The following is a 16190-nucleotide window of genomic DNA, read 5'->3' as shown; positions in this document are numbered from 1 at the left end:
AGTGCAGTGTGAGAAGCTTTTATTGGGAGGGGTAGAAAAGAGCAGCTGCTGGCTCCAGGCATTGGGGTGAGGGGTCCTTAGAGGAACAGGAGGCCCGGGAGTGGGGGGCGGTCACAGGCCAAGGGTTGGGCCCTGGGACCGCCACAGTCGGAGCTGCTGAGGCGGCAGGGCCCGCAGCGACAGCTGAGGGCCACGGGGAAGGAGACCACGGGGTCCACACCAGGCGGGCATCCGGGGAGCCGGAGGGAGGCAAAGCGCAGTTCACGGTAGGTGCACACGGGCTGGGGCACAGGGGGCAGGGCCGCCGGCAGCACTCGCATCTGGAGGCCGGGGCGGGGATGAGGGGGGCGTGGTCAGGCCCTCCCTCGAGCTCCGCCCCGCTGTGCCCACCCCCCCCCCCCCACAGGTCCGGCATTGCAGCCGACCCTCTGCGCTCTTTCTTCCTCCCTCCCTCGTGCCCAGCCCCTGCGGGAGGTGGGGGCAGGCCACCCTTCTGTCCAGGCTGCCATTTCCCATTTTCTGTGGGCCTGGTCCTCAGTGATCCACTCTGGAGCCGAGGTGGCAGCACCCGTTCCAGGCCCCCCCCCCCCCCGCCCGTCCATCCCCACCCCCGCAGCTCACCATGCTGGGGCAGTAGCCGGCACAGATGGTGGTGGTGAAGGTGACACAGACGGGGCAGGCCTCGTTCTCAGCAGCCAGGGTGGCGTTGATGGGCCGGCACAGCGGCCGCAGCGGCCCCCTGGATGTCCACACCCCACCCACATTCAGCAGCAGCCACAGCAGCAGCAGCCCCTGGGACAAGGCCGGCGTCTCAGGGCCTGCCAGACACCAATACCCTGGGCCCTCACCCTCCCATCCCTCACACGAACCCTCACAGGGGCCCAGCTCCCCTGCCTGACGCCGTCCATTCAGGGCCCATTCATCCCACTTGGATCCCCTGCCCCAATACTCAGGAGCCCCAGATCGTCCCGACCCCGCAGATTCCCACCCTCAGGCCCTGTTCCACCTGCTTCCTCCTGGCCGGAAGCCCGCTGGCTGTCCACACCCTTCCAGAAAGAAGCCTCCTCCATCAAGTCACAGGACTCTCCCTCTGTGCCAGCTGTGACCTGGATGGAGTTGCAAAGGGCCTCGGGGACCCCACGGCCTTACCTGGAGCATCTCCATTCTGGGCGCCTCCCCTGTGATGTTTACCTGGTCTTATACTTGCAGGCTGTGGGGGCGGCAAGGCCACTGGGGGTGGCGGCATGATGGGGTAACCTGGACACTAATCCTTCCGGGGGCGAGAAACGGAAAAGGTCAGGGAAGTGTGCGGGAGTGGCTCAGTGGAGTGGCCCCTGCCCCCACGCCCCGAGAGGCTCCTGCTTCTCGGTGCGCCCAAGGTGAAGCTGACTTCACTCAGTCGTCAGATGCTATGTCAGGTGCCAGCGAAGTCCTGTTGGGCTCATAGGAAATAGGCTATGGGGAGACCCTGGCCTTGCCCCCGATGGCGTAGCCCCGCCTCCGCCCCTCAGAGTGGGAGCCAGGGGAAGGCTGGAGCTGTCCCTCCAAGGACCCTCGAATGGTGATCGGCTCAGACCTCAACCCCACTCCATCTGCCACACACTGAAAGCCATTCCTGTGCCACAGCCTAACCCCGGAGGGGGCGTGGCTTCAATACTGGATTCTGTGCTCAGGGGCGGAGTCCCACCTGTACGCAGACGTGCCTTCCCTCCACGAGGGGTAGAGCGGGAGCCCCATCTCCCGCACACTCGGGCCCCCGGAGCCGAACCCAGCAATGAGCACGGTTAAGGCTATTTTAACTCTGTCGTTGACTAAGGTAAACCCGCCCGCTCTGTCGTAGAGGGCGTGTCCCGCCCGCGAGCCCACAGCCCCAAAGTATATTTTCCAGGCTCAGCATCCATCCTCGTCCCCGACCCGGTCACCCTAGTCAGTCTCCGGTGGGATTCGTCCGGCTCACGCCTAGTGGGCGGGTCCTGGCCTCCGTCTCCCTCCCACGTGATGGGCGGGCTTCCCGACCATAGCCCCGCCCAGTGTGCCCCCCAGCCGGGGGTCTTCCAGACTCGGCTCCGCCCCCGCCCGGGGGCGTGTTCTGGGCGGGGCCGGCGCTGCCGGCTCAGATCGGGGTCAGCTTCAAGCTGCCGTAGCTGGAGTTCTCAGTGCTGTAGGCTCGTGGCACGCTGTAGATGCCCGACACCGGCTTCCAGTGGGGGCCGCCCCAGGGCAGCTCCAGAGGGCAGAAACGATCGAGCCGGAGGAGCGGGTGCAGCGGGGGTCTGTAGGACTCCTGAGCCAGAGACAACGCCCCACGGTGCGGCACGGCTAGCGTCGCCGGGCGGACGTGGGGCACGCGGATCCCTGGCGGCCGAGAGGAGCGCGGACGGGGCGGCCGCTGTGGGTCCCGGCCCCAGACCTGAGGCGTCTTCTGAAAGCTCCAGGAGGTCAGCGAGTCCTTGCGGGGATGTCCAGACAACTCCTTCCTGTTGGGGGGGAAGGCAGGAGAGGGAAGGCACCGTTGGATCCTGGGGACAAGGCTGAGGTTCAGACCTCGGCTCCTGAGGAGCCTGTAGACGCGAACTCTGCGTTCCGAGGCGAGGACACACTTGCAGGACTCGGGGACCCCTTATGAAGGATGGGAGTCGGGGATGCCTAGCCTCGATTCCTGGGCCCTCGAGGTCCTTAAGGGCCGGGAATCTAGAATTTTCGAATCCTTGGGAAAAAGTATCTGGGAACCAAAGCAGGTCCCGCCCGAGACCCTCGGAGCCCCGCCCCCGGTCCAGAACCGCTTGTAGGACGAGCCGCAGGTCTCATATTCCTGAGAGCTGACACTAGGAATACCTGGGCGCTGAGAGAGGTAGGGGCTGGGGTCTGAACCTCTGGTTCTCGAGCGTGCTGGAGCTGAAGACTGAGGATACTGAGTCGGACAGGGGGAGCCGACGCCGGGGTTAGGTGTGCTGGCGGCGGTGCCGAGAGAGGACCCAGACTCACTTCGGATAGGCCCGGAAGTCCTTGGCCGAGGTGGTCAGATAGAGCTGATGGCGGTCCAGGACGCCCTGGTCAGATACCGTGAAAGGCTGGCCGGACAGCTCGGGGTTCTTCGTCCAAGGGATTAAAGCCTGCGGAGGATCGGGGGAGGAGGGATGAAGCAAGGTTTCATACCCATCCCAAGCCCGGGGGCCCAGGCTCAGGATGCCTCTTCCTTGGATGAATCCGAATCCTTCCTGACCAGTCGCAAGCCAGAACGCTTTATCTTCGCTCCCCCAAATCAGAGCCCTTATGAGGGTTACTCCAAAATCCAAACACTTGCGGGTCGTCGAACACAAGGCCCAGCTCCCCCCACCACCACCACCGCCCCCCAAAACTTTCCCAGCTCCGCCCCCAGACTCAGCTTCCACGTCCCGCCCCTGGAATTCAGTCGCAGGTAGGACAGACGTACCTCTTCGCTTCATCCTCTCTCTGAGGAAGCCTAGGGCCGCCTCCCGACCCGATCTGGTCTCAGAATATTCAAGGCCCGCCCCACGCACCTTCCGCTACCTCGCTCCGACCCCCGCCTCAGAAGCCCCCTCCCTGCCCCGCCCCGGGATTTACTGGTCGCGGCCCCGGCTTCAGAGCTGCGATTTCGGTCTCGGTCCCCTCCTCCTTCTGGCCCCACCTCAAGACGTCCAAGCTCCACCCCCGGGCTCTGTAACCTGATTCCATTCCAGATCATTTAACCCCGACCCCAGACTCAGAATTCCCCGCCCCAGGCTCTCCTAGTCTGGTCCCAAGCCTCAAAGCCCCTCCGGCCCCTCCTCAGGCGCTACAGGCTCTGCCCCAAGGTGGCAGCGGGTCTTCTCCGCTACCTGGGAAGGGCCTCCGCGGTGGTGGTCCGCAAGCTCCAGGGGCTGGGGCCCGACGTAGAAGGTGGGGCTCCGGTCCGGGCCCGGCCGGCCGCTGTACTGAGCCCTCGTCTCACTGCACTGGTGCTCTGTGACCAGCGGGAGGCGCCAGCCGCGGCGTCTGAGCTGCGGGAAGGCGACGCGGGGACCCAACGTGAGGGTGCCTCGTGCTCCAACGCGTTCCCCACCCCTGACCTCCCCCCCCCCCCGCGGACCTCTGCATCCCAGCACCTCACCTTTTCTCCTAAATCCTTGATCCCCACAGTCCGCGTGGGGTCCGAAGGCTCTGGGGCCCTGGGCCGTGCGTAGGGCCCGCCGAGGGTCTTGGGCACGGAAGCCGAGCCATAGGTGGTCTCCCATCTGCTGATGACCTCGTCAAAATCCCAGATGTGTAAATCCTGCTTTGCGGCCGGGGGCAGGGGCTCCGCGACCGTGGACTGGGGACAAGGACGTCGGCTAAAAGGATTCAAGTCTGGCCCGCGAGCCCTGATCTCTCCCCGGCAGTCCTCAACCCTTTCCTCCCAGGCGTCCACGTTCGCTGGCCCCTCCTCTCTCAGACCCGGGACTCTGGGACCCTCCCTCCTCCTTCAGTCAGAGAGGAGCCCGAGCGCCCTCTCCGCTTTTCTCTCAGCAGGTGTCAGACACAGGAGTCTGGGCTCCCAGTCTCCTCCTGGCCAGGAACCTAGGGTCCTCTTACCTGCACAGTGGGCGGGGGAAAGGGAACAGATGGGATAATGTGGTGGGCGACACCACTGCTGGTGAGATGCCAGTTGGGCCAGGATCCAGGCACCTCGGTCCCAGAGATTGGGGACCATGGCAGACCACAGCGCACAGCCAGGGTGGGACCAGCCATGGTCCCACCCCTGTGGGGTAGCCCAGGAGGAGCAGGCTTGTTGTCGCTGTTGCCCCAGGTGACAGGACCCGCCCACCCTGAACCCAGCCAATGGAGGGCCTGCAGGTGTGTGGATGGTTGGATAGAATGAGAAAGAGACCCAGGCAACAAGTGACAGGGACTTGGAGAGAGGGGGCACAGAAACGCAAGAGAAGTGGAGGAGAAGAGTCCCAGAGAGAGAAGGATGGCCAGAAAAGGGGGCGGAGGGGAAGGGGAAATAGATCAGAGTTTTAGGGAATCTTAGAGACACAGAGACCCCAGGTTGGAGGAGACAGAGGCCACCCACTGCCTCAGGGAACCCAGGAGAAACACCCCCCCCCTTTCCTACAGGGTCCCAGCTCACTCAGCCCCCTCCTCCCTCTGCCAGGCCTGCCTACCTCAGGGGTAACGATTTCCAGACTTCCCCAGGGCTCTCCCTCCCTCCCCGCGTCTGCTGAAGGACTCAGCCTGGGCTTTGGCTTCGTGCGTCCTGCCTGCCTTTGATTTGGTTGAAAACTTCCACCTGGATATGGGGGTGGGTGAAGAGGGAGAGACCCACAGGCAAATACACAGGGAAATACTTAGCAAAAAAGGGAAGGGAGGCGGTGTGGAGAGAGCTTTGAGGAGAAAGAAAAGTGCACTCAAGAATGGGTGAGAGGCACTGAATGAGAAACAGAGGTAGAGAGCTACTGACCCAGAGACAAGAGACAGGAAGAGAGAGAGAGAGGGAGGTGGCAAAAAAAAAAAAAAAAAAAAAAAAAGAGGGTGGGGAACCACAGATCTAGAAACACGGAGATGTAGAAACAGAGGCAGCCAGTCCCCGCCTGGCCCTGCCACCCCTACCCTTCCCAGGGGCCCAGTCTGGGTTGGTGGGGGATGGGAAAATTGGTTCTAAAAGAGTGTGTGTGTGTGTGTGTGGTAAGTCTTAAGATATGGACGGGTGATATATGAAGGGTTACCCCTGGCTTCCCTTGGTACTTCCTCACTTTACAGGCCATTTCGTCAAGGCCTCTGCCTCCTCGGCTCCCATTCTTTCAACCCCACTGACCCATTCTTCAGATGGGGAAAAGTGAGGCTACCTTCTGCAGCCTGGCACAGGGTCCCACTGACCCCCTCATTCAGGCCTCTGGGGCCACTTCTCCTTTTGGATTTCCCTGGCCCATTCACTGTCCACATGACCCCTGATTCCAGCCAGGAGTCAGGTCAATTGGTCAGAACCTCGTGCCACACTCAAGCTGGACACTTCTAAGGTCTATTTCTTTCCCAATATGGGTACAAGTTGGGACAGAAAAGGGAGTAGAAACCTGACTCCAGCTTCCCAGTAGGGCCAAATTCTCCAGTCTCCTGGCCTCCGGTCAGTCAACCTTGCTTTTGCTCCTTCTGTGACGGGTGGCTCACTACCTCAAAAGAGAACGTTCGAAGCCAACACTTGCCCCATGTGACCAAGTAAGATTTCTCATTCAAACCCGACCTCCCAGCTACTTGCCTATGTGTTCCAGTTTTTATGCTCCCCCACCCACTTCTTGACAGATCACTTCCTCGTCACTCTCTCCAGGGTGAGCAAGATGTCTTCTGAGATCAAGTGGTTAGCAACTGAGAAGCCAAGGGCCTCTGATGGTCGAATCCACTAGAGTTGATCTGACAAATTGTGTATTAGCGCTGATAAACAGTAGACACTCGGCAAAATTGGGCTATTATTATCATCATCATTACCCTCAAGTTCATCCAGAACTCCTACTCATCCTTCAAAACCCCATTTGGTTCCACCACCTGTCTGGCACGGATTGAGCTCTCAGAATCAGAAAGCTGTGATTGTGTGACCATTTCACAAGTTCCCAAACTGAGGCCCGGAGCGGTCAGGCCACCCCTGAGGTCCCTCGGGATCCAGCCGTCTTCTTCCTCTGCCTGCCCAGTTCCTGGGCATGGGACTCAGGCCCGACCAGTCCGGCTGAGGAGCGTGCAGACGCAGGCAGTGTCAATTCGAATCCATCGCCAGCCTACGCGGCCCTGGGCATCAGCGGTCAGTGCCCGCACGTAGGACTGCTTGGCTTTGCACTCAGATACCCAGTGCCTCCGGTCCACACCCCGGCAGCCCCCTCCTCCCCCACCGGGGCCACCTTCCTCGGTGCTGTCAGCCTTGCAGCGGGTCTCGAAGAAGTACTGGCGGAGGGGACTGCCACCAGCCGCGGGAACCTCGCCCAGCACCTCCACCTCACGCCCACGCAGGTCCACGGCCGTCCGGCGGTCTGTCACCCAGCCGCTGACCGCATCGCACACAGCCAGCTCTCCCCGGCGACTTGCGGGTGCTGTCTCGCTCGCCCCTCGCCGGCTGCGGTTGGCAGGGCGGCCTGCTGGCTCCCCAAAAGCCCCGGCCTCCAGCAGGAAGAGCAGAGGGGGCCCGGCGGGGGTGCCCCTGGACAGGGCTACTCGGGGGGACAGGAGGTCCCACTCAGGGGCTAGAAAGGGGGGCAGTGGTAAGGGTGGGGGGTGGGGCTCCATTGGAACGCTGGGGAGGAGGAAAAGGAGGAGGATGGGGAGGGAGCAGGAGGGGCTGAGGAGCATCTCGCTGACGACGGAGGGGAGAGCCGGCATTAGAGATGGGGTAACAACAGAGTAGGGGACGGGGGACAGCAGTTGGGAGCTCCAGGCGGACCTGGATGCCAGAACCAGGGGGAGGCCCTTGTTCTAGAACCTTAGGAGGGGGACCTTATCCTCTAGGACTTAGATACTGCCCAGCTTCTAGATTAATCATGATTGTTCTAGTACTATCGCTAATAATAGCCAACAAATCAACGAACGGAGAAACACAGGCTGAGAAGTGAGTGACTTATACCAGGCCACACAGCCAGCAAATACCAGAGGTAGGACTTGAGCCCCGTCGGGACAACTCCATTCTGCCTCCTACCTCTACACCCCCGAAGAACCCTAAGTCCCGCAGCCTAGAGGAGGTTGGAGGTCTCAAAATGCTGAGAAAGGCCATGTTCTGGAATCCTAGCAAGACCCAAGTTCAGCTCAAAACTGCCACTGAGAAGGCGAGACATTTCCTCTGCTATGCGGGGCCTCAGTTTCCCTGTCCCAGAAATCGGCCAGGGGCTGGGAGATAGCGGTGAGGGCGTGGATGCTTCCGTTTTTCTGCAATATTCTGGAAGTCTCTGGTTCTGGGAAAGAGTGGTGTGGAGGGGACTGGGAAGCAGCAGGTGGTTACCAGACCTGTCAGCACCTCCTCCACCTCCAGGCTCCAGGGCTGGGGGCCCCCAGGCTCTGGGGGGCCCCGGTGGGGGACACAGGTGGTCCCCTCCTTCCTGACATCTCAGGAGAGGGTAGGGGCAGCCACCTAGGGGAAGAAGGGAACAGGCAAGTTATATGGGCAAGTGGGGGGAGGGGACGCGAACACTCCCCGCCTTCTCTGTGTTCCTCTTAAAGTGTAGGGTACCCAGGAGTCAAGGCCGCGCCCCCTTCCCTGGGGCCCCTTCCCTGACCAGGTGATGGCTCCTGGCTGGGATGGGAAGCAGATGGGGGAGGTGTGGGGAGGGGCGAGGAGGGCGGTGGGGGAGGGGTGGGAGGGGTAGAGGAGGCTGGAAAAGATTACATCCTCCACGGCCCATTCATCTCCCAGACAGGGCGGGGGCGGTGCTCGTCTGGACCCCCGGGTCCCTGAGGGCCCACACTCAAGAAGCCCTGGGTCCCTGAGGCTGCTTCCTGGAATGTTCTATCCTCACAGGACAGGCCAGGGCCCGTCCGACACTTCTAGTGCACATACCTGGAGTGGCTGCCTGCTTTGGCTCGGAGATGGGGAAATGGAAAAAGGGGTGTGAAGGGACCCAACCACGCTGATCCAACCTGGACCCGGAGTGTAGATCCCCAGCTACCTCCTCCCTCAGACCAGAAAGTCCTAGCTCCCAGCTCCCACCTCCCCTGATCAGACCCTAGAGCTCTGGTTCCCAGCTGCCTCCCCTTTTTCACGAGTCCAGATCCCCAGCGCCCTCTCTCACGTGCAGGGGTCCGGAAGCCCCGCGCCCTCCTCCCTCGGACCAAGGAGTCCAGACCCCCCGCCCCCCCCCCAGCGCCCTCCTCCCTCGGACCCGGGAGTTCTGGAGTTTAGGACCCTCCTCCCCAGGGACCCCCGAATACGTACTCCCAGGCCCCTCCTCCCAAAGAAGATTTAGGCCGGGGGGTCTGGTCTCCCGAGACCCTGACGGGGGCGGGCGGCTGCATGGCTGGAGCACTTCCCTCCTGCCTCAGTTTCCTCCGCCAAGCCCCGCCCCCGCAGGCCCCGCCCCCGTCCCTCCCTACCCGGGGGCAGGGCGACCCGGACGCCGGAATCCCGGGGGAGGAGGCGCCGAGGCTCTCACCTGGGGCGCCCTCTTCGGCTCCTCGGCTGCCCCTGGCGCGGCGCGGCTCCTCCTCCCGCTCGCTGGCTGCGGGGACGCCCGCTCGCCCGCCGGCTCCTCGCTGCACACGCTCCGGAGGGCCCGGGCGGGGGCGGGGGCGGGGGCGGGGCGGCGCCCGACGGCGGAGGAGGGGCCGGGGGATCCCGCCTTCCACACGCGTGCCGAGACCGCGGGAGCCCGGCCTGGCTCGCTCAGCTCTTGGCCCGCCTCAGCCCCGGGAGGCCAGGCGCCAGCCCCCTTCTCCCTCAGCCCCGGCAGCCGGGACCCCCCCCCCCCAGCGCCCTCCTCCCTCAGACCCAGGAGTCCCGGCCCCCAGCCCCCTCCTCCCGCAGAGCCAGGAGCCCTGACCCCCAGCCCCCTCTCCGTCAGACCCGGGATTCAGGTCCCCAGCCCCTCCTCCCTCAGGCCCAGGAGTCGGGACGCCCAAGGCGCTCCTCCCTCAGACCCAGGAGTCCTCACCCCCAGCCCCCTCCCTCCGCAGACCCAAGGCTCCTGACCAGCAGCCTTAGAGCCAGGAGTCTGGGCCTGAGATTCCCTTGCCTTGTGCTGCCAATTAAGTGTCAATCCCTGGGCAGATTCCCCCCCTCTGCTCTCATCCCCACTTTCCCAGGAGCTCCAGGCTAGACATTAACCAGCTGGACTTGGGCAGCGATAAGGCCCGAGGCCCAGGGAGACAGTGGATATGGGGGAGCTCTCCCACAGAGTCCTGTCTGCTGGAATTTCCTGGGTGGGGACTGGGGAGAGGGTCTGTCCTGAGCTCAGATAAGAGAAATTCAAGGTATTCTAGGGCACAGAGACAGCCAAGGGTATGACTTGGGAACACGATGACCTCTGCCCAGAGAAAGAAAATGAATAGTGAGGGACAAAGGGAGACATGGGAAGGGCACATAAACAGAAAGGGGGGACAGAAACCCAGAGAGAGAAGACCCAGAGAGGGAAGGGGGACGGAGACCCGTTAAAAAGAGAGAGACCCTAAGACAGACTGAGGTCAGACGGAGTCCTGGGACCAGCAGAGCCCTTCAACCCCTCCCCGGGAGCTATTTCAGGAGGAAAGCTGATGCCCATCTTGGGGGGGGGGGTCATCCCATACCCCTCCCTCGTCCTAAATATAACATGGCAAGGTGGCAGGAAGGGTGTCCCCGGATTAGGGTGTTCCCTCCTTTTCCCCAGCCTAGCCAAGGCAACATAGAAGGCGCCTACAGTTGTTTATTGTGGGGGGGGGGAGGGGCACTTCCCAGCCTTCGAGTGTCCCCTCGGGTCACCTCCATGACCTCTCCTGGCTTCTCCACCTCTTCCTTAAGCACCCAACACATCCCACCCCCTACCAGAGAGACTCTAAGTAACTTCCAGCCCCTGATGGAGTAATACAGGTAAGTTTTCAAAGAAAAGTAAAACACTCTCTGTGCCCCTCCCTCTGGATATCTGGCCCTTCCTCCGTGGTTGCCTTCCAGCTTCTATGGATCCCTTCCCTACCCCCCCCCACCGACACACACACACACACACACACACACACACACACACACACACCCCGGCCTCTGACCCCCTCCCAGGTCACTGCCCTCCTTCCACCTGCTCTCCCTCCTTCCCCTGGGTGTCCTCTCTCCAAGTCTTGGCTCCTCTCTGCGTGGGCTTTCGCCTCTTTGGGTCTCTGTCCTGGGTCCTGGACTCCGCCTTGCGTCTGTCACTGTGAGGAGGTCTGTTCTCCAGTTCTGTCTCCAAACGTGTCTTTCTCTCCATCTCAGAGAGAAGTGACTACCTAAACATTCTATTATTTTCTATCTTTATCAAACCCTGCCCACAATAATCTGTACTTTCTTCCATCGCTCTGTATAAAAAGGTGGTTGGGTTAAATCGGGGGTTTCCAAACTGATTTTTTTTTCTCTCTCTCTCAGAGAGGGAGAGTGTGCACACAGGTGCAGGGGAGGGGGGGCAGAGGGAGGAAAAGAGAGTGAGAGCATCTTAAGCAGGCTCCACACTGAGTGTGGGGCTCATTCCCACAACCCTGGGATCACGACCTGAGCTGAAATCATGAGTTGGATGCTCAATAGACTGAGCCACCCAGGTGGCCCTCCCCCCGACCCACGCTGAATTTCTTAGCTGCATTCTGAGTTGCCCAGAGGGACCCCATAGAGGTGTGTGTCCCTCAGACCAGATCCCCTCGGATGCCTCACATTGAATCTAGGTAAGTTGCAAGTGGGGGGGGGGGTGGCAATAGCTAAAAATAACAACAACAACATTCTGTAAACCACTGGTTTTAATAAATTAATACAAGTAAAGTACTTTGAATGATGCTTGGCACATAGGAAGCCCTATATGTGTTAGCGATTGAGGCATCCTGCGTCCTCCTCCTCCAAATGCCCTTTGAGTACCGAAAGTCCTCTGAAAATGCTTGGCGTCGTGACCTAGGGTAACACCTTCCCCTCTGAGCCTCAGTTACTTTGTGAGAAACGAGGCTGTAGGATCCAAGGAGGACCCGTGCCTTCCAGCGGGCTGATGCGGCCGTGGGGTCAGGCAGCCTGCCCCCAGTCCTGGACCCTGGGGATGTGCCACGAGACCTTGGGAAGCCACCCCCGTGATCTAAGACTCTGGTTTCTCCCCTGGAAAATAGAGTGTCAGTTTGTCTGACAGCCTTCCTCAGCTGTGGGAGGATGGGGTGGTGCGCCCTGATTTGAGATCTTTGTGATTCTGTGGAAGACAGGCTGTGCGTATCTCTTGGGTTCAGAGGCGCTGACTTTTTCTGCCTTTTTCTTTCTTGGTTACCTTTCTCTTGGGGGCACTCCGGTCTAAGTCTGATGTCTGTCCCTTTCTGGGTGCCTGACACTCCCCCGCCATCTCTGTCTCCCACTCTTGATCTCTGTCTCCCTCTCCCTTTGGATTTTCTGCCCCCCCCCTTCCTCTGAGTCTCTGTCGTTCCCTCTCTCTGGGTCTTTGTCTCCTTCTCCCTAAATCTCTCTTCCTCTCTCTTCGGGTCTTTGTTCCCTTTTCTCTGGGTTTCTATCTCTTTCTTTCTCTGAGTCTCCATTACCTCCCAGGTCTCTGTCCCCTCATTTGTGTTTCTGTCCCCCTAACATGTCTATACACAGTACATACAGTTTGTCCCCTTTTCTCTCCCCTTGTGGCTCTGATCTCCGTGTTTGGAAGCAAAGCTATAGGAGAGGACAGACAGATCGAGAGGGTTTGAATGGCAAAACGATGCAGGTGTAGGGTAAATGGAAGGAGCATCTGCATCTCCCTAGCTCCCCCAGAGGCCCTCTGCATGAACAACTGAGTCCATGGATCCAAAACCCAGCCCTGCCCCTTATGGTAAGTGACACCAGGCATGTCAGTTCAGTTCGTCTCTCAGACTCCATAACCCCACACTTGCTCCCTGATACATGATTCCCCCCCGCCACGTGCTCTTATTCTTGGGTCCTGGTGCTACCAGTAAATGCAGAACAAACCAACATGGCCCTATGGAGCCCATACACACAGTCCACCTCAACCTAACATTCCTACAGGACTCACAATGACACAACTTGGTGTAACTCAACTCAGCACGGCCCTACAAGACTCACGTGGTTATACAATTCAATACGGTTCATCTCAGTGTAGCCCCCTAAACTTCCAGCTATGTAACTTTACACAATTCAACCCAACAGAACCCTGAAGGATTCCCACAGTCATACATTACAACCCAACTTAACGTGACCTGGAAAACTCACATTCGACCACTTGACTCTTTGGATTTCTACATGACTCACAAGTTCACACAATCTAAAATAACATAGCCCTACAAGAGTCACAAAGCCACACAACTTCCAACGTGTCTCAACTCAACTCCACAACACCATGCATGAACATGCAGTCAGTCCCAACGATGCCGTGGATGACCACCTCACTTGACCCAAAATGGCCCCAGGGGACTCATAAAACCACAGAATCCTGCACAATACAGTTGGACAAGATTCACCTAGACTCAACAACACAGCCCAACCCAGTGAGGACCTAAAAAACACAACCATGGGATCAAATCTATGTCAACACTTACCACAAAAGGCTCCGTAAGTCTTGCACAACCCAAAGCAATTTAAACCAATGGAGTCTCTCCATCAACTCAGTATAACTCGTTGCCATTCACGGTCACTTAAGGAAGTACCCATAGGAGCTGCCAAACCGCAACTCAAGACCCAACAAGACTCAGTGTTCCCCAACTCGTTACCACTTAACCTAGTTCTTCCTCTACCCAACCCCCTCCCCCTAACCTTCCCTTCTCCCCCTCCCTCCCTCCAAGGAAACGTGAGGTCCTGCTGACCTCCACAGTCCCTCACACTTCGGTGACCATGTGTTTCCCAGGGGGGGCCCAGAGTGGAGGCGGTAGCTCAGGCATCTCTCCGTCCACCAACCCCCCATTGACCTTGCCCTCCAGTGGGCCACAGGGCTGCGTGTCCACATGGCTGTACATTCCGGCCTCTTCGCCCTCTGTCTCCCGGTGGTAAAAGTAGCTGAAGTTGGAGACAATGACCGGCACAGGCAGGGAAATGGTCAGCACACCAGCGATGGCGCACAGGGAGCCCACTATCTTGCCACCCACAGTGACGGGTGCCATGTCTCCATAGCCGACTGTGGTCATGGTGACCACCGCCCACCAAAAGGACTCAGGGATGCTGGTGAAATGGGAATCTTCCCGGTCGGCCTCCGCAAAGTAGACCGCGCTGGAGAAGAGAACCACACCGATGAAGAGGAAGAAGATGAGGAGACCCAGCTCACGCATGGAGGCCCGTAGTGTCTGGCCCAAGATCTGCAGGCCCTTTGAGTGCCGGGACAGCTTGAAGATCCGGAAGACGCGCACCAGTCGGATAACTCGTAGTATGGCCAGTGACATGGCCGGCTGGCCCACGCCCCGTTGCCTGGCTAGCTCGGTGCCTAGCGCCACAAAGTAGGGGAGGATGGCCACGAAATCGATGAGGTTCATCACGTTCTTGAAAAAGGCCGCCTTGCTTGGGCAGGTCGCCAGGCGCACCAGTAGCTCAAAGGAGAACCAACAGATGCACAACGTCTCCACCATAAAGAACGGGTCATCGAAGGGCATGCGAGACAGGGTTCCAGGCACTGGGCTGGAGCCATTCAGCCGAGCAGGGAACTGCAGGGAGGAAGGGGGTCAGAGAGGACCACACCAAGACTGGAGCACACTAGAACGGCCACATTTATGGTTTAAATGTCCAACTGCTTCTGTGCAAACTGGTCAGTGGTCACTGCTCCCAGGCTGTCCTAGACTCCTTTCCAGAACCCTGGGGATCATCCCTGCGTGGCTGACTGTATGGTCCCTGATCCTTCACTGGTGGGGCCTCCTAGAATGGTGCCTGAGTGACACTCAGTCTCTTCCTTCCCAAAGTCCCACCGCAGCACTGATTTTCCAGATGGGGAGTGTCCCCCCCCACCCTGGTCCCACTTCCTCGTGCTCTGCCCTCCCTACCCCCAGCCCAGACTCTAATGGTTAAAGGCCTTCTCTGAACACTAAACCCTGCCCTCATGGCCCTCAGCCTGACTTTTTTTTGTGCTGGGTTGCTCCTACCTCAGCCTTCAGGCCTCACTCTTCTGTCTCCAGCTCCCTCCAGCCCATCCTTCTCTGCTTACAGCCAGCCGCACGGACCCCTGATTCTTCAGTCTCTCCTCCCTTGCTTCCTTTCTTAACGTACCTGTCTTACCGCCCTCCCGCCCTCGGCCAGCCCGTTTCCCACCCAGTGATAGGGAAGGTCCTCCTATTCATATCCTCAGGCCCCGCCTCCATTAAGCTATCCCTTCCCGGCCCCCAGCCCAGCTTTTAAAGGTAAATTCCCCTGGTCAGGCCCGGTCCCTGGGTTGCCCACCTCTCAAGCCTCTTGCCCCACCTGTGATTGGCCACTCCCCCAACAAGCCCCCCCCCCCAATGCCCCGCCCGCCCACAGCCAGGCCCCACCTTCCCGAGAGGCCCCGCCTCCCAGTGCCCCTCACCCCCGCCTTGTAATTGGCCAGATCCCCGTGGACCCCGCTCAGCCCCTCCCAAGCCCCGCCCCTCTCCACCCAGGACACGCCCCCTCACCGGGCCGGCAGCCGCCACCGCAGCGAGCCCCGGGTTGTCGCGGTCGTTGCGGAAGTCGGGCAGCGTCTCGAGGCAGAAGACGACGATGGAGACGAGGATGACGAGCACGGAGACGACGGCGAGCACGCGCGCGGCCTGCGAACTCTCGGGGAACTCGAAGAGCAGCCAGAGCTGGCGCGCGAAGGCGCGGCGGGGCAGGGGGCGCTCGGGCGGCAAGGGGCAGCCCTCGTCCTCGCGCAGGCGCGCGAGCGCCGCCGCGCCCAGCCCGTAAAAGGCCACCTCCTCCAGGAAGACGTCGAGCGGCACGTGCGCCGGCCGCCGCAGCCGCCCGCCGGACTGGTAGTAGTAGAGCACCGCGTCGAAGCTGGGCCGGTGCCGGTCAAAGAAGTACTCGCGGCGCGCGCAGTCGTAGAAGCGGCCCCGGCGCGCCGGGTCCCCTAGCAGCGTGTCCGGGAAGCGGCCCAGCGTCCGCGCCCGCGTCTCGAAGCGCAGCCCGGCCACGTTGAGCACCAGCCGCTCGCAGCAGCCGCACGGCGGCGGGCACCGCGGCTCCATGGCGCGCGCAGCCCCGGCGACCCGCGGACGGACGTGTGGCCCCGACGCCCGACCCGGCCCGGCCCCGCCTCGGCCGCCGCCGCCGCCGCCGCCGCCCCAGGCTGGTGTCCGGTGTCCACGCGTAAAAATAGCCCGGCCGTCCGGCCAGGGCGCGGGGGAGGGGGCGCCTGACCCTGGAGGGGCAGAGGGCGGCCGCGCGCCCTCTGCCGGGGCGCCCGCCCTCCCCCGCAGCCGCCGCCGCGCTGAGCTTGCTTTCTCCGCGCGCATCCGCTTTCGGGTCCCCGTTCCCTGGGTTTCGCCCTCGCCCGGGACCTCTATCCCTCGTCTCTCCGGGTTTCCGTGTGTGTCTCTCGTCTCTTTTTATGAATTGCCCAGCCCCTGTGCTGGAGTCACAAACCTCCGCGTCTTTCTTTCTGTTATCTTCTAGATCTCTGCGTCTG

At 60.9% G+C, this 16190-nt stretch overlaps 4 protein-coding genes across 4 annotated transcripts; all 4 read right to left on the bottom strand.

The window, feature by feature from the left end:
- Positions 1-39: 39 nt before the first annotated feature.
- Positions 40-1164, bottom strand: LHB (luteinizing hormone subunit beta). The gene is made up of 3 exons (XM_047077666.1): positions 1150-1164; positions 622-792; positions 40-320 (listed from the first exon to the last, which is right to left on the bottom strand). The coding sequence occupies exons 1-3, from the start codon at positions 1162-1164 to the stop codon at positions 78-80; spliced, it is 429 nt and encodes a 142-aa protein (XP_046933622.1). The 3' UTR covers positions 40-77.
- Positions 1165-2113: 949 nt separating this feature from the next.
- On the bottom strand, positions 2114-4728 carry LOC124511710 (uncharacterized). Its single transcript, XM_047079087.1, has 5 exons — positions 4573-4728; positions 4112-4312; positions 3840-4001; positions 2986-3113; positions 2114-2477 (listed from the first exon to the last, which is right to left on the bottom strand). The coding sequence occupies exons 1-5, from the start codon at positions 4726-4728 to the stop codon at positions 2114-2116; spliced, it is 1011 nt and encodes a 336-aa protein (XP_046935043.1).
- Positions 4729-6675: 1947 nt separating this feature from the next.
- On the bottom strand, positions 6676-7314 carry NTF4 (neurotrophin 4). The gene has a single exon (XM_047078011.1). It carries the CDS (start codon positions 7306-7308, stop codon positions 6676-6678), a length of 633 nt encoding a protein of 210 aa, XP_046933967.1. The 5' UTR covers positions 7309-7314.
- A 6126-nt stretch (positions 7315-13440) lies between these two features.
- KCNA7 (potassium voltage-gated channel subfamily A member 7) lies at positions 13441-15765 on the bottom strand. Its single transcript, XM_047079205.1, has 2 exons — positions 15196-15765; positions 13441-14256 (listed from the first exon to the last, which is right to left on the bottom strand). The coding sequence occupies exons 1-2, from the start codon at positions 15748-15750 to the stop codon at positions 13441-13443; spliced, it is 1371 nt and encodes a 456-aa protein (XP_046935161.1). The 5' UTR covers positions 15751-15765.
- Positions 15766-16190: the final 425 nt, after the last annotated feature.

The sequence above is a fragment of the Lynx rufus genome, unplaced genomic scaffold (genome assembly GCF_022079265.1).
Source record: "Lynx rufus isolate CCGP_SWC_20201006 ecotype Redwood Valley unplaced genomic scaffold, mLynRuf1.p SCAF_16, whole genome shotgun sequence".
Lineage (NCBI taxonomy): Eukaryota > Metazoa > Chordata > Mammalia > Carnivora > Felidae > Lynx > Lynx rufus.
This window is presented reverse-complemented; position numbering and strand designations above follow the sequence as displayed.